The 27,342-nt window shown below is 33.5% G+C and overlaps 1 protein-coding gene across 1 annotated transcript in view; it reads right to left on the bottom strand.

Annotated features, from left to right (window-relative positions):
* LOC123263076 (dynein axonemal heavy chain 10) overlaps positions 1 to 27,342 on the bottom strand; it is a 48,695-nt gene that overhangs the window by 2,909 nt on the left and 18,444 nt on the right. Inside the window, exons 13-19 of the mRNA XM_044725613.1 lie at positions 26,889 to 27,328; positions 26,619 to 26,814; positions 21,979 to 23,533; positions 21,764 to 21,918; positions 13,170 to 14,258; positions 10,993 to 11,194; positions 1,919 to 2,061 (exon numbers count right to left, since the gene is read on the bottom strand). Coding sequence (XP_044581548.1) covers positions 1,919 to 2,061; positions 10,993 to 11,194; positions 13,170 to 14,258; positions 21,764 to 21,918; positions 21,979 to 23,533; positions 26,619 to 26,814; positions 26,889 to 27,328 — 3,780 coding nt within the window. The remainder of the gene's footprint in view (positions 1 to 1,918; positions 2,062 to 10,992; positions 11,195 to 13,169; positions 14,259 to 21,763; positions 21,919 to 21,978; positions 23,534 to 26,618; positions 26,815 to 26,888; positions 27,329 to 27,342) is intronic.

Below are 27,342 nucleotides of genomic sequence, written 5' to 3'. Positions count from 1 at the left end.
TGACTATATATGGAGCAATATACAACCAAGCAAGATTATATAGTTCTATATATAATTATATATAGCCATACATGATTATAAATGGAATTGTATATGAGGTCATATATAATCATATATAATTATATATGACTATATATGGAGCAATATACAGCCAAGCAAGATTATATATAGTTCCATATATAATTTTATATAATCATCCATGATTATATATGCTTATATATAATTAACATATATAAAAATTTTTTTTTGGTAATCACAAAAAGTGTAAAATGATGTTTATAATTACGTTTAAATAATTCTGAAATACAAAATTTGTAACATTTCTTATGAGATGTTTTGGTCTGCTCTGCTACTACCTAATAGTAAAATCATAATTAATAATTTATTTATTTTACCGAATCTCATTATAATATAACACTTATTTAAGTAATAAAATAAATAATGATTTTACTATTAGGTTTATTTATTAGGATTATTTATTTTATTATTTAAATAAGTGTTATATTATAATGAGATTCGGTAAAATGAATAAATTATGAATTATGACTACCCAAATATATTATAAAATCAATTTTTATATTATATTTATGATAAACCCATATGATACATTATGTAGATCATAGAATCATTGTCATCTAAGACAGCAGCACAGCAGAAAGAAACTCCAAGACGCACGGAGATCACCAAAGTTAAGCAGCATTGAGCAGGGTTAATAGTTGGATAGGTAACCGCTGGTGTTATAACCGTAAAATTATAGCTAGATTTTTTTTTGCATTTTAATTGGTTACAGAGAATTGCGTAGGACCATATTGAATACTCTATCCATAAAATTAACCCAATAATTAATTAGATGTAATAAATATATAATTAAATATTGTTGTATATAATTATACATAATTATATATGATTAGATATGATTATATTTGGCCATTTTTCATATATAATCATATATAACCAATTTATATATAATTATATATAAATATTTTTTCTTGGGAAGCTAGTTGTCCATGAATAGTGACAGTAATGTATTTTTCTCACCTCCGGGCGGAAAGCGTCAATTTTCCTCCCGCTGCGCTAAACGAAAATGCCGCTTTCCGCCTCCGTCGAGGAGAAAAATAGTATACACACCACGGGCAGTAAATAAGAAAGCCTCAGATCACATGTTTATTGACCTCGGCTTCGCCTCGGACAACAATTACATGTGATTTGAGACATTTCTTATTTTACTGCCCTAGATGTGTAATATACTATATTAAATATTGTTTTCTCACCTCCGGGCGGAAAGCGTCTACTTTCGTCCGGCTGCGCTAAACAAAAATGCCGCTTTCCGCCTCCGTCAAAGAGAAAAATAGTATACACACCACGGGCAGTAAATAAGAAAGCCTCAGATCACATGTTTATTGACCTCGGCTTCGCCTCGGACAACAATTACATGTGATCTGAGAAATTTCTTATTTTACTTCCCTAGATGTGTAATATACTATTTCGTAAATATAAAAATTATTAAATTAGTAAAAGTTTTCGGACTTAACCACACCAAAAAGTGGTTAATCACTGAAAAAAAAAAAAAAAAAAAAAAAAAAAAAATTAACTTAATTCAAGGAAAAAAATCTTGGATTAAGAGAATCATTCTAAATAATTTCATCTCTTGGATTAAAAAAAAATTTCTCGAACCAAGTAAAATTTACTTAATTGAAAATTTTTTTTTGTTTGATTCAAGATAATAAAACTCCTCATAATCTGTTGAATTCAAATATTTTGTCTTGAATCGAGTTAATTTTTTTTTATCAGTTTACGTATTTAACATGCTTAAACAGTAATCTTAATTTTTTTGTAAATAAGTTTTTTTAGCGTAATCCTATGGATAAACTCATTTGACAGATAAATTCTTCATGGAATATTGCACATACTAATTTACCTGAACTATTGCATGAAAAAATGCAAGAATATAAATGATATGCTTGTACTTCGAATGACTACAACTTTTCAGATTTTCTTCTTGCAGCTTCAGATAAGTATTTTTTAAATTCAACTTCAATCCACTGGGTGGCTCAAGGACAACTTAAATAATGTGAAAAATTGAAATTTAATGATTATTTACCACAATTAACTAAATAAATATTAACTAATATAGTTATTATCAAGTTATTGTTTTTTAAACAATAACAATAATTGCTGATGACAATGACACAAAAATTCATAAAATTATGAGCTATAAATTTTTAAAAGTTGCATCATGAGGACGTATCGGTTTAAACTACTGGTCTTAGACAAGTTGAGCCGAGTTTTGAACACTCGAAATTTTTGAAAAAAAAAAAAAAAAATAGGAAAACGGTTGACCCTGGAGGCCATCCCTGCAACTTCCCGCTAATTCCATACCGGACGCTTAAAATGGCACTAAGGCCGTTTTTGAGCTCTTCGAACTCAAAAATACAATTTATGTGTTGTTTTGAGCTCTCCGAGCTCAAAGAAATAGCTTTTCTATGCTTTTAAGCTCTTCGAGCTTAAAAGTCTGATAGAAGTTTGATAAAACACTATTTTTTGAATTTTCAAACCGCAATAACTTTTGAATGAATGAACCGATTTTCAAGCGGTTGGTGACATTCTGGGCAGTTTTTCAAGCTTTATAAAGAATCTTCAGGTTTGAATTGATCGAACGAGAAATTTCGGAGTAATTCCGAAAAAACACTTTTTTCGGTTTTCTTTCCTTCACGATATCTCTCAGACGAATCAACCGATTTTGACCGGATTAAAGGCGATCGACGTAGTTTTTCAAGATTAAGAGCTGATTAGTTTTTGGAGTTGATTGATAGAGCCATTTGAAATTTATTCCAAAAAAACCACTTTTGAAAAAATTTTTTTTTTACAGTTTTTTTTAGATTTTTCGAAATCTATCGGTCCAGATCGGTCCAAATTGTATTCAAAATCTAAGTTTGGCCAAGCCCTTTCGAATAGCACCAACCGCGATGAAATTGGTCTAACCGTTCAAAAGTTATAGGAAGTTTACATACTTACACACACACACACACACACACACACACACACACACACACACACACACACACACACACACACACACACACACACACACACACACACACACACACACACCTGCGGCAGAGGAGAAACTGCTACCAGGCGCGTCTCCCCGTAGCGGATGGGAGAACGCTCGCTGTCCTTGGATGACACTAGGTCTCTTAGTTGATGAGGTACAGAGGGTAGAAGCCAGATAAAATACGCTTCCGTGGACAAAACTTCCCCTTTAATGGGTTGGTCACACTAACTGACCTAGCAAGACGATCTTTCTCTGCTGTAACTCACTGGGAGTGTCCAGAACCCGTGTCGATTATTTCCGACGATACGGGCAACGGCTGATGTGAGCTTGCTCTACCGAGGTGTAAGTTGCAGTAGCGGATCAGGAGCCAGCCACTTCAGGCCTTGATCAGGAAGTACGCAGTGAGTGTTAGAGATCGGAATCTTCACCGCCCCGAGCAAGTCTAGTCCGTCCGTGTATTCCGGGACTGGCTAAGTGTCGGCTAGGCTTCAGAGAACTGGGGTAGGAGTACTATCTCCGAAGGTTCACCCGTTCCTAGTTATGACAACCCGCTCTACTCCGTACGTTGCGCTAGTAAATCAAAAAGTATGAGTAATTTACAGGAAACAAACAAGAGTGGAAACGGGCTTCATGCCCAACAAGCAGCGATTGAAGCAAGCGCTGAAATGAAGAGAACGCAAGCGCTGGAGCACCTTGAAAAGCTGACCATTGAGCTGCAAGAGTTTGTCCAAACTAAGGTCAATTTCCACAAGGAGATAAAGACCAAGACAACCGGTGTAGTCAATGCTCTTTGAAGATTCAAGAAACTGGACGAGGAATGGCAGTCATCACGACGACGCATTCAAACTGAAGTTGAGACGGAAGAAGCAATGGACAGAAGAATATATGGCGAGGCTTTCGCCTACCTCCGAAGAGGCCGTTTCCTGCGCTCAAAAGAGCTATACACGCACGTATATCTATCCTACCCTCACATAGGAAATACACAGCCAAGTTTGCCGGCAAGGAAAAACCCTGTCCTCAAGCATTTACGCTATCATAGGACAGATGTGAATTGAGTTGAATTTAATGTCAATCTGTCCTCGTACTTAGTTAACTGTATCAGCCCATTCAACGACTGCGTTAGCCTGATCGGTAATATAATGACAACCCGACCAGTTACCAGCGGGGCCCATGCGGGGAGGTGCAGCCGTAAGACCTGTTTGAGCCATAACACTTATCCCCCCTTACAATAGTCTCGTTCGTTCTGCTGTCTAGTCTAGTCCCCGAATCTTTGAGCTTACCTGCGTTGCCAAATTATTTTGACAACGTCACGAGGCCTTGCTCAGAATATTTCTCGAACGAAGAATATATGGCGAGGCTTTCGCCTACCTCCGAAGAGGCCGTTTCCTGGGCTCAAAAGAGCTATCACGCACGTATATTTGTCCTACTCCCACCATAGCGAGAACACAGCCCAGTTCGCGGACAAGGAAAAACCGCCGTTCTCTTGTGTTTATACACATTCATTGAACAGCTGCAAGAGTTGCGTATAATTGTAAGTGTGTGCAACTCTCATCGACTCCTCTGGCAACTCATTCCCTGTAGGCACAGCGAGATGTACCCGCAGGATATGAGCAGTATCCAGCGGGGACCACGGGGAGGCGGAGTCGATTGAAGACCATGTTGTTTGGGTGATGTGTTGTGTGTAAAGTATGATTTTACGTGTAAGTGTTTGCGTGTGTAGGGTGCCCGGGCACTTGTGTTGTTTGTGGTCATTTTCCCTAGTTTATTCTACGGCAGTCATCCAAAGCTTTATACTGTGCTCACAATCGTGTGGAGAGTATCGCTTGTGCCTAGGCGCTCCGACTCTACCTAGGTGGATGTCTGTTGAGTCTCGTCCTTAGTCGCGTTTTCATTAGCTAGTTGGGTTTGGAGTTTGCAGCACATTACTACTTTACTGAAACCTTTTAAAAGCTTGAAGTTACTTTGGGATGTGGCAATCGCACGCGCAACGTTCGCCCACTCCGCGTTCCCACCCCATATGTCCTTGAGCACCTCACGTTGAGGCTCGTACTCATGGCATTCAAGCATTAAGTGCTCCACGTTGTCGACCCTTTCTCCTAACCCATTCTCCCTACACTCGTCGCAGAATCCACTATCCGTATGTTCGTACTTGTATTGGTATTCTCTAAAACAACCGTGGCCGGTTAGGATTTGGGTCAGCCAGAAGTTAGGGCTGATCCATTTGTTTGTTAGACGCTCTGCTACGTCTGGGAAGAAGACTTTAGTTTCGCGGCCGTTCTCTGATGTATCCCATTGTTCTTGCCACCGACGTATGGTTTCAGTTCTAAGGGTGACAAGGCGATCCTCCGCATCTGGCTGCACGGTGACGTTTCCAAGGGTAGCCTGTTTGCCGATACGGAGGTTGTATCGCGCGCACCGTTCGTCTATTACGAGCTTAATGGGCGCTGCCCCCGCGACTACGCAAATCCCGTCAAGCGAAACTGTCCTGTAGGCAGTAGTTGTTGTTATTAGCGCTTGACGCTGAAGTGCTCGAAGATGTCTCCAGTCCTCCCTATCGCAACGGTCACTCCAAGCTGCCGCCGCATATGTGATGACAGGCATAAAGAAACCCTTGTATATGGTGGACATAGCTGGGTATCGCAATCCCCATTCTACCCGCGCAATACGCCGCATGCGCCCGAATACCCTACTTAGTTTCGCGCGCCTTGTTTTAATGTGATGTTTTCGCTATCATAGGACAGATGTAAATTGAGTTGATTTTAATGTCAATCTGTCCTCGTACTTAGTTAACTGTATCAACCCATTCAACGACTGCGTTAACCTGATCGGTAATATAATAACAACCCGACCAGTTACCAGCGGGGCCCATGCGGGGAGGTGCAGCCGTAAGACCTGTTTGAGCCATAACACCTATCCCCCCTTACAAGAGTCTCGTTCGTTCGTTCTTCTGTCTATCCTAGTCCCCGAATCTTTGAGCTTACCTGCGTTGCCAAATTATTTTGACAACGTCACGAGGCCTTGCTCAGAAGAAGCAATGGACACTGGAGCTGACGGTGACGGCGAATCTGCTGCTGAGGACAAGGGTGAAACTGACACAAGGCCTGGAAAAAGAAAGGACCGAAATTCGCCAGAGCCAACCGACAAAGTCACAAAGAAGAAGGACTTGAAAAAAAGCGCTCCCCAATGACTGGCAGGGCAGGGCTACGAACCTAAGAAGGCGACTGATTGGGTAAAAGTGTAGTCTAAGAAGGAGAAGAGGAAGCTAGCTAGAGAGCAACTCTCAAAGCAGCCACCGAAGGAGCCCAGGCCAGAGCCTAAGCGGAAAATACCACGCAAATGGATCAGACCCGACGCACTAATCATCCGCCCGGCAGAGAAAACAGATTATGCCGAGATTTTGCGTCGCATAAAGCAGGACGTCCCAGATGAGCAGGTTCGTTCAACGGTAGATAAGATCAACAAGACCAGAAGTGGCGACTTGTTGATTACGATTTCGAGGAAGAGCACTGACACAGGCCAAGCCCTCCAAAAGACGATCGCAGACATCCTTAAGGAGGAGGCCAAAGTGATCTGCAAAGGACCACAGGCGACCATCGAGATCCGAGATGTCGATGACGACACGACGAAAGAGCATATTCAGACCGCTCTAAAGAGGGAAGCTGGAGAAAGTTGTGAAATCCCACTAGCGGCAATCAAAATCCGTAAAGCCTTTAGGGGTACGCAAACAGCCACAGTGTCACTACCAGAAGCTACAGCACAAAAGTTACTGGAGGAAAACTGCAAAATAAGGATCAGCTGGGTCAATTGCCGAATGAGAGCAACGAAAAGACCCATACAATGCTTCAAATGCTGGCACTTTGGGCACTTCGGATCTCAGTGCAAAAGCGAGGTCGACCAGTCTAAGCACTGCATAAGGTGCGGAAAAGAAGGACACAAAATTGCTGATTGTAAAATCCAGCTAAATGTGCACTGTGCGTCGAACGGCACGGCGTAGAAAAGGCAGCTCACCATGCAGGCTCGACAGATGCCCCGTCTTCCAAGAAGCGCTCTAGAAGATGACGAAGCCAAGAACATAAAGATATTGCAGCTCAACCTCAATCATTGTGAGGCTGCGCATGACCTGCTCATACAAACTGTGTGCGAATTAGAGGCAGACGTAGCACTTATAAGTGATTGATTGATTGATTGATTAACAATTTATTCATGCCAAGGCACAGGCCAAATGGCAATTTTAGATACAACAAATATTTACAACTTATATGCTAATAAATGCACATGTAAGTACATAATACTATATTTAAATTTAATTACTAAATTAATATTTCATTTAAACAATATTTTAGACAAGATTTAAACTGATTCAACTAAGATCTCTACATATTAACTCTTAATAACTTTTAACTTAACCTATAGGTTCTTAAACAATTAATTTTAATTTATTAATTGTCCAAATTCAACAAAAAATCAAAGACTTTATTTTTAAACACTTTAATACTACTCGAATTCACAATTTCATCAGGTAGTTCTTCCCACAGGCGTATCACAGTTACCATAAATGAATGCTCCATGTAGGTAGTAGCAAAATGAGGTAATTTGAAAGAATGTTTTTTAGCTGCTATCTTATTAGAGCGTCTAACATCAGTATCTTCTGTGATTGATCTCTTAAGTACTTGGGTTTTTCAACTTGAAGTAACTTGTAAAAATAACAGCTCATGTAGTACATTCGGCAATACTTTACAGACAACCATCCCAGCTCACGTGAGCCTTATAGACACCTGAGTAACCAACCCTGGGAATCCGAAAGCACTACAAAGCCGTCATCTGGTACTGCGGTAAATGTCCTTTTCAGAGAACAGTCAAGAATAAAGAAGCCGGCTTCGTAGCAGCATAGGTAGATGGCCTCCGCTTCTACAGTTACTATGCACCACCTAGTCTCTCTAATGAACAGTTTGAAGACTTCCTTGATCGGCTAACTGAGGATGCAAGAAAACACTTTCCCATGGCAATAGCTGGTGACTTTAATTCCTGGGCAGCAGACTGGGGCAGCAAGTTCACTAATACACGTGGAAAAGCACTTCTTGAAGCAATGGACACACTGGGCGTGATTCTTCTTAACACCGGTGACACGCCAACGTATACTAAGGAAGAGGCAAACTCAATTGTCGACCTCACATTTGTCAGCAGTTGCTTAGCTCGAAGAGGTTTTTCTTGGAAAGTCTTGAAGATCTACACAGCCAGCAACCATAGTACGATACTATGGGAAATATCAACTGGCCAGAATCTAACAAGAGTCAACAGGAGCGCTAGCGCGGTTGGGTGGAAAGTTAAATCTCTCGACCTCACTGCTTTAGTAGTAACCCTAGAGTGCAATCCGATCATCGTTAAAACTGCTGAAGAGAAGACCAAGGACCTAATGAGAAGAGTCACCCAGGCCTGCGACGCCAGTATGTCCCGGAAACGTGGTATGAATTCAAAACCTTCGGTGCACTGGTGGAACGATCACATTAGCATTCTACGTTCAGAGTGTCTTAAAAAAAGAAGAAAGTATCAGCGTGGCTACAGACGACCTAACACCGCAGAGCTGTTGGCAGAGTATAAAAAGGCCCGTCGAGAATTGAACAGTCATCGAAGAAAGCAAAAGACGCTGCTGGAAGGAACTGGTCGCAGGAGTAAAGAAAGATCCATGGGGCAAACCGTATAAGGTGGTTATGACCCACCTGAAATGCCAACCAATCCCATCACCTATGTGTCCACAGCTCCTAAAGAAGATCGTTACTGTGCTGTTTTCCCAACAGCCGGTATTCACCTATAAGTTGGAGCAGCCCAACCCTGAAGACATCCCAACTATCACGTTGGATGAGTTGATAGAGGCAGGCAATCGAGTAGGGAATAATAAGGCGCCGGGATTGGACGGAATCCTCAATATTGCCCTGAAATCAATCCTTAGGGCAGCACCGACATTATTCCTGGATGTTTACGATACATGCCTGAAGGAAGAGACTTTTCCCAAGAAGTGGAAACAGCAATGGCTAGTGCTACTTCCGAAGGGGAAAAAGCCGCCGGAAGAACCGTCATCCTACCGACCACTCTGCATGTTAGACACGGCCGGCAAGATATTCGAGCGCATAATTCATCAGAGAATAGAGGCTGTAGTCGATCCACTCCTGGCAGAGAACCAGTTTGGTTTCCGAAAAGGACGGTCAACTGTGGATGCGATCAAATTGGTTGTTGATACAGCCAAATATGCAATCGCCGGAACGAGATGGAAGGGTGGAAAGAAGAAATACTGCTTGGTGGCTGCTTTGGACATCAAGAATGCCTTCAACTCCGCTAACTGGGACTGCGTTATGCGGGTTCTAGAAGAAAAAAACGTACCAGGATACCTTCGCAGAATGGTAGCGAGCTACTTCACGCATAGGGTTCTGAAATATGACACGAAGAACGGTACGAAAGAGTACGAAATCACCGGAGGAGTGCCACAGGGATCAGTTTTAGGTCCTCTGCTATGGCACATCATGTATGATGGCCTCCTGAGAATAGCATTGCCTACGGGAGTCAAACTTGTAGCATATGCGGATGACGTAGCTGTCGTAATCGTCGCAAAGTACCTCGAAAAGATAGAAATGGCATTTGATATTACATTCAGACGAGTTAATTTGTGGATGGACATGGTGAATTTGCAACTAGCCAAGCATAAAACTGAAGCAGTGCTCATCACCAGTAGAAAAACGGTAGAAAATATCAAGTTGAGAGTCGGAGAACAAGAAATCACATCACAACCATTTATCCGTTATCTGGGAGTGATGCTGGATGCCCGACTCAACTTCAAGCAGCAGGTGGAACACGTCAGTGCCAAAGCGTCAGTAGTGAGGGCTAGTCTCGCACGGCTGATGCCTAACATCGGAGGCCCAATGCAGAGCAGAAGGCTACTATTGTCATCTAGTCGTTCTAGCAGAGGAAAGACGAGCAATTTACCAACGGAAAAGGTCATCTGCACTGAGCCCTGAAGAACTTAGAATTGAAGAACGGCAGAACAGCATAGGCCGATGGCAACTACAATGGAATGCTGCAGAGAAGGGTAGGTGGACGCACCGCCTTATGACTCGGATCGACATTTGGCTTAACCGGAATTACGGCGACGTCAATTACTATCTTACGCAGATGATGTCGGGACACGGGTGTTTTCGAGAGTATCTACACCGCTCTAAGCACGATGACTCTTCGAAGTGCCCGTCCTGCCCAGGAGTTGATGAAGATACGGAGCACGTCTTCTTTGTATGTCCTCGTTTCGATCCATAGCGTGAAGAGTTGGAGAGGATCCTGAACCAGATAATGCAACCAGATTCACTAGTGGAAGCAATGTTGTCATCAGAAGCTTCCTGGAACGCTACCAACACGTTTGCAACAGAAGTCCTCAAAGACTTGCGTTCCACCGAAAGAAGAAGAGCAAATATCAAAAGATAAAAGGAAGGTAGTTAACACCTTAGCCACCAGAAGGAAGAACAGTAGCTAGTTCCTCCCCTTACAAAGTAATGCCTGACGGCGGTTCCCATGGGGGATTAGAGGAAAGAAGAAAAGGGGTTTAGGGTTTAGTGAGTAGGGGCGTTAGCGTCGAGTTTTAGTATGACGCTGTGTCGTCTTCACATATCCAGGCGAAACAGCTATGCCTGAAATCCGCAAAAAGGATTCCCCCCTCTGAAAAAAAAAAAAAAAAAAAAAAACAACACACACACACACACACATACATACACATACAGACACACATAGTGACACCTTCGCGGGGATAGTCAGGGAAGCTTGCTGTGCCCTTTAAACGTCGAGATCTGATGAAAACTCGATTTTTGCAAAACGGGGTAAAACCAATAACTTCCCGATTTTTAAAAATCTTAGATTTTCTTAGCGGGAAGTTAAAAATATGTATAAAGTATGAAATATACCTTTTAATGATCTCTGTAATACTCCGATAGGGAAGTCATTGATAAGATCAGTCGTTAGCCATAAGCGAAAATTATCGTGAGGTTTTTTCAAATGATTAATTTTTGCTTCAAGTTTTCGAATAAATTCCAATCCTAAATGACAATTTCGTAAAACTAACCACCGTCCTTTAGTCATTGCAATTTCCAATAGCTCACTAGCTTTCTGATAAATATAAAATATATCTACATTATACTCTCTAAATCTGAAACAGAGACTATTCACTATCTCACAGCTATAAGTATTCCAAGTGGTATAGCTGTGAAATAGTGTATATACATTATTTTTCAGTGATCTTTAAATAAGAAAAGTCTCAGATCACATGTAATTGTTGGCCGAGGTGAAGCCGATATGTAATATGATATTTGTTCATTTAACCACAAGATTTTGTTGGGATTCAATTAAAAGATTTGATAAATAAAACAACAATAAATAAATAAAACCGGTGACGTTAGCCGAGTCGTCTAAGGCGCATAGCCTATAGAGAACTCGGACTAACTTACCAGCCAGGCGTGGGTTCGAATCCCAAGCTGGTCTTAGAAACCAACTTGGTTGATATTCGGCCCTTGCCGCGTAGGTTAAGATTTACACAACCCAAGAAGACCCTTAACGTACCACTCCCAACAGTTAAAGTCGGCGATATCACCACAGCAGTTAAAACCGACTCTAAATAATAATTAATAAAAAAAAAAAAAAAAAAAAAAATAAATAAATTAATCGTCAGAAATTTTCTGGTAAGAACAAAACATCTTCATTTATACACACTTAATTATTGTAGTAACTGGATGACCGAGCTTTGCTCGGTATTTTTTTTTTTTATGAATCTCCTGAAAACACGAATAAAACGAAATTTTCTATAAATGAATCTTAGCTATAAATCGATTTATCGCCCCCAAAACTCCCTGCATACTAAATTTCATGAAAATCGTTGGAGCCGTTTCCGAGATTCAAATTAAATTTATATACAAGAATTGCTCGTTTAAGGGGCGAAATAAGTGTAAAAGGACGTTTTCATGCTGATTTTTTATTAATTTTTTTAAGGTATAAAAATTAATGTTATTTATTGAAACTATCAGGTTATTTTATACATATATTTATGAGTATTTTTTTATATTTTACAATATAACTAAAAAAGTAGCGGAGGTATCAGCTGATACACATCGTAGGTTGTCATCCGACTTAGCAGTTGGTGTACACGATGGAAGCCACAATTTTATCTGAAATCAATGGCACAGAAAAATTACTTTTTTTATATGTGTATCTTCTATATGAATCTCAATTCCTAAAAAAAAAAGTAAAAATTAACTATTTTTTTTCAATAAACAATATATGAAAAAATGGTAAAAAATCACGACTTATTTGAACAACCCTCTGAAAAATGCAAATTTTTACTTTTTTTTTTTTGGAATTGAGGTTCATATAGAAGATACACATATAAAAAAAGTAATTTTTCTGTTCCATTGATTTCAGATAAAAATTGTCGCTTCCACGATGTGTATCAGCTGATATCTCCGCTACTTTTTAAGTTATATTGTTGTAAAATGTGAAAAAATATAAATATATGGATAAAATAACCTGATAGTTTCAATAAATAACATTAATTTTTTATACCTTAAAAAAATTAATGAAAATCAGCATGAAAACGTCCTTCTACACGTATTTCCCCCCTTAAAGGTATTAGATTAGATTAGATTTGTGGGTCATTCCATGTCAAATCAGCTAATCGTTGGAATTGACTCCTTTCAATTTAGATGGATTTTGATTAAAAATTTTCTTTTATCATAAAACAAAATTTGTCGAAGGAAAAAAATTTTTTTCGAAAGTTATTTAAGATTCAAGATTTTACTATTTTTCATTTTTAATTTTTGAATATCTTGAAATCCATCGTAGATACAGAAATGGTCTTATATTTGTTCTCGTATGTCTTATGTTTGTTATAGTACAGAGACAAGAAATTTTGAGGTCAAATTTTTTACTACAATACTATAAAATAATCTTAAGAGATCTTGGAAAATTTCAGAGAGGTGTTTCTTTTTGTTTCAAAATTATGAATTTTTTAACTTTGGCAAAATTTTTTTTTTCACCTCCAAGTCAAATATAGTTAAAAAAACATTGGATATTATTGTTATAATGTGTATACCTTTTCTTGGCCTTTTCCCAGAAACATAATCATCAGTTTTTCAGCATTAAAACCATGAAATTCTGCAAGTGTAGTAAATTCTGACGTTAACTCTACTCTTGGGCTTAAAATCAATACAACTGGAATATAAGAATCGATTTGTTTGTAAATTGTTTTAAAACTTATAATACGAGGAGTGATAAATTTAACTCCCAAACAATCAGTCACATATTTAATAATTCCACAGTAAACTCGATCAATACGAAAACATTTAATTAACATGAGTTTTTGAAATGGATGTAATTTCTTTGAATATTCACCAGGATATGGACTCGATTCAGGGGTATCTGATTTATACCATCGATACCAATCATTGGAATTAACTTGTAACTCATTGTATAAATCAGAAAAACTCCCGAATCCGACTGACAGTTGAAAAATATCCGTTAAAATGGACGAAGGAAGCCATTGAATATGATGTCGCTGAGAACTTTCGACTGAAGTATTTTCTTTTATAAAAAAATTTAACTCTTCTTGACTGATGCAACCGATACTCAATTCAATTTTCGTACAAATATGAAAAGAAAGTAAAACTTTATGTTTTTCAAAAATACCTAAACACCCATAATCAAAAATATTTATTGTGAGAGTTTCAATTATACTGTCTATACGTTCCGTTATCGACATATTTACTGATGGTGCTTGTTTTAATGAACGAATAAATAATTCCAAATAACTTGACAATGAATATTGATACATAGGATCTAATGCAGCGAGATCGGTAAATACAAAGAATAACACTGCTCCCCTCGTAGCAACTGGACGATAACTTTCGCTTATCTCTTCAATATCTGCCGCTGCATTTTTGTCTTGATCAATTTTAAGAGTCATTTCACGAATGTTGGCCTTGATTTTTCCCAAACTTTCTAATAAGTCAATATCTTGTAATAAGGGTTTTTTACTTGTGGATATTTTTTCAAAAAATCCGTTTTCAGATTTTTTAATAGAACTCTTAATTGCATTGATCTGTGTAGTTAATTTATTTTTCTTTTCTTCAATATCTGATTTTTCTAATCCCATAACGATTGATAATAGTTTATTTTCAAGGGCCTGTAGTAAATTTTTATTATTATTTAAATTTTTTTCCCACACTTTTTATTACAAGTCCAGAAGAAAAGTTTAGGCCAAATCAGATCAAATATATCAAATTCGGGAAAATCTACATTACTTAGGGCCAGTTTTTCAATCCAGGATAAAATTTTATCCAATGATAAAATATATCTATATATTTCATATATATAAATATACTGGCAATAATAATTTTATCTTGGATAAAATTTTATCTTGGATTGAAAAACTAACTCTTAAATATTCTATAGAAACCCGAATCGAAAAAATAAACTTAGATGAGCTTAAATCAATTTTTTTTTTAAGCAATTGAGTTCATTTAAGTTAATTACTTCAACTCGGGAAAATTTTAACTTTAAATTCATTGAAAAAGGACAGTTAATTGTTAAATCTAAAGTAAATAATTTTATTTGTTAAAATAAACAATTTTTATTTATGGTTTTCTCAATTTTTTTTTAAATTTTTCTGCACCCATACAAAAACTCATCCTGGCAAATTTTGAGACTTGTTTAATTTACCCTTTCAGAAATATTAAATTTTCAAAAACAAAAAAAGGTTTTTTTTTTTTTCTATTTTCTACTTATAACTTCTTCAATAATTGTCCAATTGAAACTTTTTGAAGTAAAACTTCTTTAGGCGCGACTAGGGAGTAACTCAGATTTTTTTTCTGACGGAAGTAACGCTTATAGTCTGTGTAGTTTCCGCTATTCAAAAATAATAATTTGGATTGGTCGTAAGTAAATGTTATATACTCCACGCTTCTTGACTTATACGCCAGTTAGTGGCAAATATTATAATCAATTAGGATTATTTATCTCCAATATGTTAAAATGGATCAATTGTGAATAGCAAAGTGAATAAAAATTCAACAGTTTTAAAAAAATTATTTTTAATTGCAAAGTTTTTTGAAAATCTCTAAGTATACTTGTTTATTTATTATTTTTGTAATAAATAAATTATTAATAAATTTTCTGACGATTGCGACATTCTATAAAATTCAATTTGGAAAATCCAAAAGTTCACGACTCATAATGCTCATTTAATTATGAAATATTAAAAAAAAAAACATAAGTCGTTCAAAATTAGTTGCCGAAAAAACGGGGTCATCTGAGTGATCCGAACGGAAATGTAGCCATTGTAATAATTGTAAAGGAATTAAAAAAGTAACTTGCTTTCTTACAAATTATATACATTTAACACTTCATATATAACACTTAATACAGGTCAAATAATAGTAAATCCTATGTAATGATATACACCCATTAAAACATTTAAATACCATATTTGTGAAAAAATTTCAAATTCAAATATAATTTGAATTTACTCTACCGCCAGTTACCTAACAAAACTTACCTTACCGACAGCTAATTTCTTACTTATGATTTAGAAGACAGATCGATTGTCGTTGTTTTGTAAAGTTTCATTGCTTACAATTAAATTTTTTCACAAATATAGTATTTAAATGTTTTAATGGGTGTGTATCATTACATAGGATTTACTATTATTTGACCTCTATTTAGTGTTATATATGAAGTTTTAAATGTATATAACTTGTTAGAAAGCAAGTTACTTTTTGAATTCCTTTACAATTATTACATTGGCTACATTTCCGTTCGGATCACTCAGATGACCCCAAAAGAACTCAATAAATTTACTATAGCTAATTTGGGGCTATACAACAATCATCATCCATGTCAACTTTACATAGATATATATATATATATATATATATATATATATATATATATATATGCTATATATATATATATATATATATATACAGTCTTCTGGCTTTTTTATTTTGTTAATTGTACATGAATGACACTGAATTGCCTAACCATTCGCATTCGTTGACCTACAATTATCCTAAAGAATTAAAAAAAAAAATTTAACTTAATTGATGCATTTTTTCGCAAGTTATAGTGTTTTCAGAGTTTCATACATGACGGACAGGAAAATTTTTTGACCTATTTTGAGGTTTTTTTCCGTTTCTAGTAAACTAAATCAATTTTTGAAAAGTGTCAAATTAATCTCCATTAAATTATCTTGACAATAGTATGCAAAATATCGGTGATCGTCTCTTTTTTCTCATGCAAAAATTTCTCGCGACAACAATTGTCAGCAATAATTTCTTGTACAATATTTTTTCACACAAAAACCATAATAAAAGGGCCATGTTAATGTTTTTTTTTAGAAATAATTGTACTTAATTGTAAATAATTGTGAGAAATTTTTGCTGAGAAATTTTGGCGGGATTAATAAAAGCGGGGAGCCAAATATAATTAAATTATAATGTGATATTTATTATTCAAGTTAAAATTGAATCATTTCAGTGATATATGCCGTCAACGCCAAGGAAGTTTTCTTTCAATCGCGCGTAAAGATTACACGCACACACTTCTTTTTCTTTGGCTTTGAACTGCTGGCAGGGGACTGATCTTAAAATGCCTGGGACAAACTTTGGTTTAATGAATTTAATGAAACAAATTAATTTTCGGTACTTTTTATTGAAGAAGATTGTTAGTTAACTAATTAAGTTTATAAACATTATGGACCAAATTATATATTATTGACGAATAACTTAAAATTTAATCTTAAGGACGTTCCCAAGTAGCAGTTGTGCTCAACTTTAAAAACGGTCACCCCATATAAACCATACTATAAATGCAACAACAAAAAGTTGCGATCCACTATACATTTTCAGTGGCGCGAACGTGCGCAGAAGTCCAAAAATATACCCATCGCGTCGTTTTTCCGATCTGGCAACATTGTAATCTCTTTCTGTATATTTTTATTTATATTTGAGTCGAGTGTAATAGAGTTTGAATATTTTAAGGTTACTTTTATTTTGAAGAGAAATTAATAAAAAACAATTTATTAATAATGACTTAATAATGATAAAGAAATTAAAATCACCAAAAAAAAAATTAAAAAACAACTTGTCTAAAAAATAATATATTTCTAAAATGTTTCATTTTATGTTAGTAAATGAAACAAGAGTTTTTATACAAATTATATTGTTAATTATATTTTTGAATCTATAATTATTAATAATGTTAACATATGGAGTATTAATGTTGAAAAATAATTCATAATAAATATTCCAGAGATTTACGAAATCACATTTTTTTTACAACATCCTACAGTTAACCTATTTGTGAGCAACTCGCATTTATTTACAACTGCTGCGCCTTTAGGGTATTTCAAACTTCCCGCCCAACGCAACGTTGCCAAGCCACCATCTCTCTTTGATCGAGTAATGAAAAAAAAGTGAAAAGTAACTCACTTTCAACATTTTTTATAACTAAATGAATACCGCTCCTTTTTGTTATTTTTTGAGAAATATGTTTATTATATGTTCAATTAACAATTTTCAGTTTTTTATAAAAATTCTAAGAAAATTACTGTAGTTATTTAAAAAAAAAGTGCGCTACAATGAGGGTTAGGATAGGGATCACATGTTAAATATGTGATTTTAAACTTTCGATTATTCAAAATTGAGCATCGCAAGAAGGGTTTTAAAAAATTTCTACGTATAAAGGACACTTATAAGTATCTGGATTCAAAATTTGAACGATATTCCAAGAAAAGTGTTTTCCTTGGGAACGTCCTTAAAGTTTTAATTTTGGGAATGGGACAGCCCAGGGGACTGTTATTTCGATGGTTTACGAATTTATAGCAAAAAAACCAAAATTTATTTCATTTTAGTTTTCAATGCTCCACATAGAAATGTTTTTTTACTTTCGTAATAAATTTTTTTTAGTAACAAAATAACAATTTTTCTAATAAAAAAATACCTGGGACAGCAAAAAACATCCTTACAGAGAATCACCCATTTGTATATACATGTTTAAATAAAAATTACATTCTCCTAGTCAGCATCCAAGTCAGAAAGATTTCAGTATGAAGTCTTTTAAAAAACTTCTTATAGAAGTCCTAATGTGACGTCTTAAGGAGCTCTTTTTTACGAGGTCAGAACTAAGAGCTCTTAATGAACTCATGTTTGGAGTCAATTTTCTGACATCTAACTGAGTCCTTTTTTTGGACTTCTTTTTGAGTTGCGTATAATGAGCTTATAGACATTATAAACAAAAACACAAATTTCTTTTTAATATAAAGCTGTCAAAATCTTATTCATTTTTCATTTATTACTTTCCTGATTGAGAAATTAAATTGAAAATGATTAAAAATAATTCGAATTAAATGATTTAAAACAATTTGAATAGATTAATATATAGATATACACTTGGCATAGGTTAACTCATTTCTCTTAATCCAGGTTAATTAAATTTTTCAAAAATTTTAAATTATATTATGAAGTAATAGGCAATAATGTTAAAATCTGGTTCGTAATCAAACTAATTTAGATAAAATAATAAAATTGGATTCTAATCTGAAAAAATTATGTGAACTTTCTACATTTAAGGAGTACTTTGCATGTATCAATTTTAAACATTTTATTCGAATTTAACGATATCTTATAACTATATACTTATTCATTATTGTTGAATTTTTAATATTCATTAATTTATCTATTAGATTTTATATTGTGAAAAGTAAACAAAATTTATATAGACTATTTAAAAAAATATTACAGGTAGACTTTTGAATATTTTTTAGTATATAAATATTCGTAAAAGTTACTTTTTCTCTATCGATACACAGTATCAAATAGAATAAATAATATAGACAATGATCGCAACATTTCATCACTATATAAACTTAGCTTATAAGAATAATGAGATGTGTAACGACATATCGTTTGAACAGCGTAGGGGGTTGGGTATCGATCTAGCACGCGCGCGACTCGGGTTCGAATCTTAGTTACAGCAATTGCGATTTTCACTTTCTCTCTTTAAACCGACAATATTAGGTCTAACTAAAATAATAAACATTCAAAATCAGCATCGGTGCTTCATGAAACTCTGAATTATTTTTCATAATTTACTTTTATTATTATTATTATTATTATTATTATTAATATTATTTTTGTTGTGTTCTTATTATTGTTATTATTATAATAGCGTATAGAGATAAAAAATCATTCATTTGTGCGAGTTCAGAAAAAAGAGCTCTTTAAGAGCTCGTTTTGATGAGTTCTTAAAGTCTACAATAAGCATTCGGGATAACTTAATACGTCATTTTGCTATCTGGGCTCCTATCTTTTTATAAAATTCGCTGTTGCATTGGTTATTTTTTTCGAAATTACTGAAATTTTAAAAATTTTAATTGATTAAATGTGTTCTCTATGCTTGAATTAAATGGTCCTGTGACTTTTAACTATTATGTTCTCAAAACTCCAAGAGGATTTAAGTTTGCTCATCAATATTATTCTGACTTGAATTTTTCTCAAATAAAATTTTTGACATTTGTAGATCTGCCCTGATAGCCACAGTTTCAGACCAACCAAGTTGGTGTCAGATAGTTGCCACCAACTTAGCGACAACTTGCGGTCAACTTCCGAATTTGTAACTGTTGGCGCCAAGTTGGCTACAAGTTTCTGAGAAAAAAGAGACCAATCTACTGCCGCAATATGTCGCCAAATTTCTTGAGAAACTTATCGTCAACTTGGTGACAACTTGGTGAACAAGTTGACACCAACCGAGTTACTTTCCAAGAGTTGCCGCCAAGTTGGTGACAAGTTGCGGCAGTAGATTGACAGAAAGTTGCGGCCAACTTGGCTATCAGGGTGGCAGTGTGATTTTATAGACGAAAATTTCCAAGTATAGTATCATAAGAAATCTATAATATCGATTGAACTTGACTTGTTTTGCAGACGGTAACGCGGCTGAATTTTTTTAAACGTATGACGTTAGGGAAACATCACGTTTAGAACCTTGAACGATTTACAAATGGCATACTTGTGATGTTGTCGCTTTTTAGAAGCTTTACATTTTTGAAGTATAACGTTTCTTAACATGAACATCCTTTAGACATCACATTTCTAGCATATACATTTTAGGATTAAGTAACGTTTATGAAAACTAATTTTCGGCAAGTGTCACATTTCGTAAATGTGCTTATCTCGATATCAGACGTTTGAGATATCGCACCTTGCTGAAAACATAACATTTTATATGGTCTCAGTTAGGACTAAGTTGTGGCACCCGTCACTGACTTATGGGGTTTTTCGAATAAACATTCAATTTCAAAATTCCAAAAATAAATTTTTTTTTTTTTTTTTTTTTTTTTTTTTTTTTTTTTTTTTTTCAAAAAAACTTCTTCTGAGTATAAAAATTCAGTTTAATGGAAAATACTTAAATTTTAATAATTTTCACAGTATGGGTTGAAAAAAATTAAATTAAATGATTGTTTTATTGTTTGATGTGATTTCACTGACTTTAATTCCAAAATGATTGATTATTAGACAATTAGAAACTAAATTTACTGTTAAATACTTGAATTTTAATGAGTTTTACAATATTCGCTTGATGGATTAAAATAAAAAAAAAATTGTTTTATTGTTGACTCTGATTTGGTTGATTTGAATTCTGAAATTAATGATAACCAAATAAAAATATATATTTTATTTACTGTTAGATACTTTGATTTCAATAATTTTTGCAATTTTAGTTATATAAAGTTAAATTGTGATAAATTAAAATGTTCTTTCATTGTTGACTCTCAGTTCACTAATTTGAATTTTAAAATGGAAGATTTTTTTTAATTTTCGTTAATTGTAGTTCCAATACAAATTTTGTACTTTATTTTATAAATATAATAAATGATATTGACGGAGAAAAATTAATATATTAATGATTTTATTACTATTTTGTTCGTTTATTTGAGAAACCCCATAAGTCAATCAACTTCAAATCATTATTATGAATAGTAGGAATTAACAATTAAATTTTTTTATGCTTGAATATTTTTTCGGGATACTAACATTATTATTATTCATCATTGGCTCATGATGTTAATGCAAACTTAACCGAGAAAAATGTGTTTTGTTTCTCCTGAAAAATTTAGTATTTTTGACTTATGGGGTTTCTCAAATAAACGATTCAAATATAATTAAATTATAATGTGATATTTATTATTCAAGTTAAAATTTAATAATTTCAGTGATATATGTCGTCAACGCTAAAGAAGTTTTACTTCAATCGCGCGTAAAGGTTACACGCACACACTTTTTTTTTCTCAGTATTCGTTTTTTTGTGTCGTTTCTAGAAAAAAATTTATCTTAAGTGGTCACTGATGTGATTTTTTAATTTTAAACTTTGAATCTTTTTTTTAAAGTGAGTTCACTCTTAAAACCAATTAAAAGTTATTCAAGTCTGTTAATAGATAGCATTACCTAAATTTATTATTTAACCACATACTTTCTTTAAAATTTTAACACATTTTCTTCATATTGAAATTTTGATCTGATTTGATCTACTAATTTATAAAAAAAAAACTCGACTTTAACTGTAATTTTTAAATGTACTTAAAGTATCTTAATTTTTAATATTAATTCAAAATATATCATTTGTTTTTTTACTCACTACTGTAGTAATCATGTAATTAATAATAGTTGCTTTCGAGAATATTGTAAGGTTGAAACTAGGATTTGAAATTTTAGTTATGAAGTATACCCGAAATTTTACATTGTAATCTCTTTGTGTACTATTTTGGTTGATTAAAGATTGTCCATTAACACCTACAAAGAAAATAATTTATTTATTTAGTAATAATTCATGATTATAAAATAAGTACTTACTTCGTATGATTTTTGCTAAAATATCATCTAAAATGTAATGAAAATAATCAAAGTCTTGAAAGATTACTGAAAATCCATCTTTAACAGCCGATTCAAATTGTTCCATATATTCTTGATCATAAAATGAAACAATTTTCAAAGGTTTTTTTTCTATTTTCTTAATCCAATTCAATGCTTGTTGATGAGAATCAATGCAAATAACCAATTCGGAAGAGAACATCGTTAGAATTCCATTTTGAATTGAAAAGTCATCTTGTGATAAGTCCTGAAAATTCCATCCACTTTTTTGAATACCATCAGTCAAGTATTTTTCCAACCTAAATGATTTTGATACTGGGATGTTTTTTTCGATAATGCTCTTCATCCAATCATTGTAAAGCATTTTATTTCTCAATTCAGCAGTAAAAGGTCCACAGTATATTAAAAATCCAGCAGACAATAGACAATTCCCAATGATGCATTCAGAATCAACTCTCATACATTTTAATTCCTCTTCCCACTTATCACTATCAGACAAAAGCTCGTTTGTCATTTCATCAACGAAGATTAAGTATTTTTGTAAAGAGTATATTTCTTCTTGCAATTCTCGTTTTATAGATGTTGCATCGTTGTATTTCATATTTAATTCTGTTAATTGTTTTTCTAGGTTTTCTACTTTATTTTCTCCGGTTCTGAATCCCATTTCAATGCATTCTGAATCAATTTCATAATTTTTTATTTTCTCTGATTTTTGACAGAAAGTATATAAACGCAATGTCACTTGCAGAAATTGATACAATTCAAAAGCTATTTTACTAATTGATTTTAATTCGTCAAATTCATTAAAATTTTTCAAACGAGCATCTATTAATTGTTGCTGTTCAATAGTTATTTCATTAACATCTAATTCTTGCAAAGATTCAATAAAATCTGGATCACTAAGTAGATTTTGAAAACTTTCCCATGAAATTTCTTTCGAACCTTTTATTATTGCGATACACTCGCCAACCATTTGCACCAAATGTGGAGGTTCTGAAAGCAATTGCAACTCTACAAGATCACTGTTCTTCAAATCGTTTAATGTTGTTTTGTTTATATTCAGTTCAAAAAAAACATCGGTAAATATTTCTTTATCGTGTGCAGATTCTTGAATCATCATTTTGTTGCTTTCTTTAATTTTATCTTTCATTGATGATAAACTAATTTTTTTCATTTGTACAATTATTTCATTTAATTCTTTTATTGAAGCTTCTAAGTTATTATATTCTTCTATTTGTTCAATCATTGCTGTCTTTTTAATTAATAATTTCTTATTCAATTCAATAGAGTACTTAGACACTTCAGTAACTTTATTTAAGCAAATCAATAATCGATTATATTGAAAAGTTGTATTATTTATTTTATTTGTTATAAGTGTTAAGTAAGTCTTTATAAAATCTAGATAATGTTTTGATGTTGTGTAGTTATTTCTTCGATACTTTTCGAACAATTCCATCGTATACATTTTAATATTAACATGTACATCAACGATATGCTGAACAACTTGATCATGATGATCTTCAGAAATATCTCTATTCTGTAAGGATTTAAATAAATTTATGCTGTAATTGTTCGATTAGACATCTTATAAATAAATCATTTCACATGAATTTATTGAAATTGTAAAATTGAACGAGCCTACTGCACTGATAGAAGGATTTAGTTCTATTTAATAAGATTTAGTAACAGATACTAAATGATTTAGTAACAAACCTTTCATTACCAAATATTTAGTAATAGGTACTAAATCATTTATTAAAGCTCATTTAGTTCCACCAAATAAATATTTAGTAGTATTTAACAAATGATTTATTGGTACTCAATAAATCGTTTATTGGTATCAAAGAAATTAATTTTTTAACTAATTTTAGCGTGTAACCTAACTTTTTAACTTAAAATAAATGAAAATAATTAAAATAAATAATTTTAAGTAAAAATATAATGTATTATAAAGAAAAGAATCTCATTAAGTTTTATTTTTCCGTTTGAGACATTTATAAAATTAAAAATTAAACAAGTTTTTAACACATCAATAATAGACAAATTAAAAAATGTAAACTAAACTCCACTGAGAAAAAACATAAATAGAAGATATTTATTGGGAGTATGTATGTTTTTAAAGGTTTAATAAATCTCCCAAAATCGAGCTGAATGAAATAATCTAAGTGAGTGAATAGGTTATGTATCACACAAACATTGGAATTAAAGCATAGCCATCTACCGACAATACTTGCCAAAGAAATATTTAGTACCTGTTACTAAATATTATTTGGTGGAACTAAATATTTATTTCCATGTAATAAGGCTTTGTTCATATAAAGAAATCATTTATTAAGCTGTAACAAATAATATTGATGGGTACAAAATATTTGTTTCTCCCAAATAAATGAATAAAAATTTTGTTACTAAATCAATTTAGTACTCTGTACTAAATCCTTTTATCAGTGTGTAGACAGGCGACGCTCGATTTCAATCATACCGACACCTTTATATTATAGGCTCCTGTTAGAAGACGCGATACCAGAGAATTTTTTTCTATGTCGACATTACATATAAGTGATAACGCTGAGCTAGTAGTGTTAAGAGTGCTGTACTGAGCGCCTTCATTAAATATTTTTATCAAAAAATATGACTAATAAACAAGTCGGTTGCTATTAACAGAGATGAGCTTTTGTCTTTTGCGCCGAAATGTGTGAAATAAAGAACGTACATAAATGGTACTACAATAGATCCTCGATAACTTAAAAACCTCTACAACTTAATAAATTTGTGTATTCCCTTCCCTTCAAATCAGAAAACCTCCATTACTTAAAGTACAAAACTCCACAACTTGAACAAACATTGGCCTTTGATAAATCAAAGAAGTACCTATGGTGACCTCTATAACTTAAAGTATTTATCAATGACTCATTGAATTATTAAGGTTCTATTGTACTTATCAATGATTCATTGTAAATATTTATCAGTGACTCATTGTAAGCAAACAAAAGGCTTTCTTCAAAACTTTAGTGTTTTGAATTTCAGTCGTTCACTATACAATAGATCGTTGTTGGACGTTTAAAATTGAAAAGTGACAAAATTAAAAGTAAAGTGAAACAAAAACTGAATACGCTAATATATGCTGATAAGTTAAGAGCTATAGGAGCTGTAAAAAGTGGTTTAAAAAGGAAAGATGTTATAGCTGAATTTGGAATACATGAAATCACGCTATCACTCATATTGAAAAGTGAAAATGAGTTGTTGAGAAAACAAGAATCAGGACAGAGTTTTCATTGTAAGAAACGACGAATTTCTCAATTTTCGAATTTAGAACAATGTTTGTTTACGTGGTTTAAACAATGTCGTGATAAGAATATCAGTGTTGGCCGATACTAAAAAAAAAAAGCCGAAGTGTTTGCTAATTCATTAGGAATTATTCTGTACTGAGTGATCGTAAGAATGAAGCTAGAGATATAATGACTACTTGATAAAACTAAAAACTATAAAAATTTTATAATTTTGAATAGTTACGAAATTATGTTTTGCTGCAATAATTCCTTTACTGTTCACTTAATGCAAAACTTTCCAATTCATAACAATAGGAAACTAATTAAATGACATAATAAAAATAATTACAAAAAAAATTTCGAAATTTCAGAATTTAGCGTAGTTGAAAATTCCGATTGAATCCCATTGAAAATAAAAGGCATGTATCAATAGAAGTCTACTTCTATTTCATTTTCCATGGAATAAACACATCTTTATATTCCACAGATAACTATTTTTATATCGGCTTAGATCCATTAAAATCTAAAGAACCATTTCAAAATGTGGTCAAAGTTCAATGAACAATTTCGCTTGGACGATTATTTTTCAGCAGGTGTTGTTATAGTATATTACACACCTAGGGAAGTAAAGTAAGAAATGTCTCAGATCACATGTAATTGTTGGCCGAGGCGAAGCCGAGGTCGACAAACATGTGATCTGAGGCTTTCTTATTTACTTCCCGTGGAGTGTATACTATTTTTTTGCTCGACGAAGGCAGAAAGGGGCAACTTCGTTTAGCGCAGCGGGCTGAAAGTTGACGCTTTCTGCCCGTCGAGCAAAAAAATCTATTTAGGTCTAATCTCATATCTGGGCTGTATATAATTATATCTGATCATATTCTGTCGGATCTAGTCAAACTTAATCGTTTCTTACGAGAAATATCAAAATAATTTTTTTTTCTTTCATATTTAGATTGGGGAAACTCGTAAAATTTACGCCCCAAACTTCAATACTTTTATTAAAAATAGAAAAAGTGCACGTGCTGTAATTTCTATAATGTTCTACAAAGTATTAACAAACATATATAAAGAGCGACAGAGTATACCGATGAGGCAGTCTATTGTAAATATAGTCAGTCTGTCGATATTATCAGTGGCGTCGGTATCGAGTATTTAATTATAAAGCGTAGCAAAAAACACTATCGCAGAGTATTAGTTAATCTCTCATATCTGTCCATGCTCTATTTTGTGTGTCTATAATTCATTCATTTTATAAAATTAATATATAAAACCAGAGTACTGCTACACGCACTTTCATTATTGCCATTAACTTCATTATTTTATTATCACTGACCATGAATTGATATTTGAACTTACATCTTTCATTAGAAAATTAGCGACTGCAAAAAGAGCTTGTTGGGGCCATTGAAACATCCAATTAATTGTAGTATTTTTAACAATACCAGGATAGTTTTTACAACGTTTCTTAAAGAGATCGTCTACTGGGCTCATCGACAATGCAATATGGAGATTTGCAGTGCAAGTTTTTGTGAAATAGGACCAAATATTGTCTCTGTAAAACAAAAATCTCCATTATCGAAATATTAACTAATACTATTTTTTCTGATTGATGTAATTTTTACTGACTTGTCAATACAATATCCTTCTTGAGTTACATTTCCTTTACACTTATCATTAATTTCATCAATTTCATTTTCTGTGTATAACGTAAAAGGAATCTCTGCGGCTAATATGTTATTTATTATTTCTAAAAAGTTTTCATCTACAATTTGAGCAGATGTGAATAAAAACAAAATTTTTTTGTTTTCAATGCCGACTAAATTAAGAAGTTTTTTTATATCTTCTTGAAAATAAGTTTCATTATAAGTAAAGTCAAGTAAAATTTCGAAAACATCACATTTGGCGGCAAAGGATGCAAGTCTAATCACTGATTGTTTACCACTTCCACTTGCTCCAACAAGTAACACGTGGCCACGATGCATTTTCAAAATACGGTGAACACGTATTAAATGCTCAAGTGCATCATTAAAAAGAATCATCTCAAGCTTAACATTATTTTTATTATATAATTCGAGAATCT

The sequence above is a fragment of the Cotesia glomerata genome, linkage group LG4 (assembly GCF_020080835.1).
Source record: "Cotesia glomerata isolate CgM1 linkage group LG4, MPM_Cglom_v2.3, whole genome shotgun sequence".
Lineage (NCBI taxonomy): Eukaryota > Metazoa > Arthropoda > Insecta > Hymenoptera > Braconidae > Cotesia > Cotesia glomerata.
This window is presented reverse-complemented; position numbering and strand designations above follow the sequence as displayed.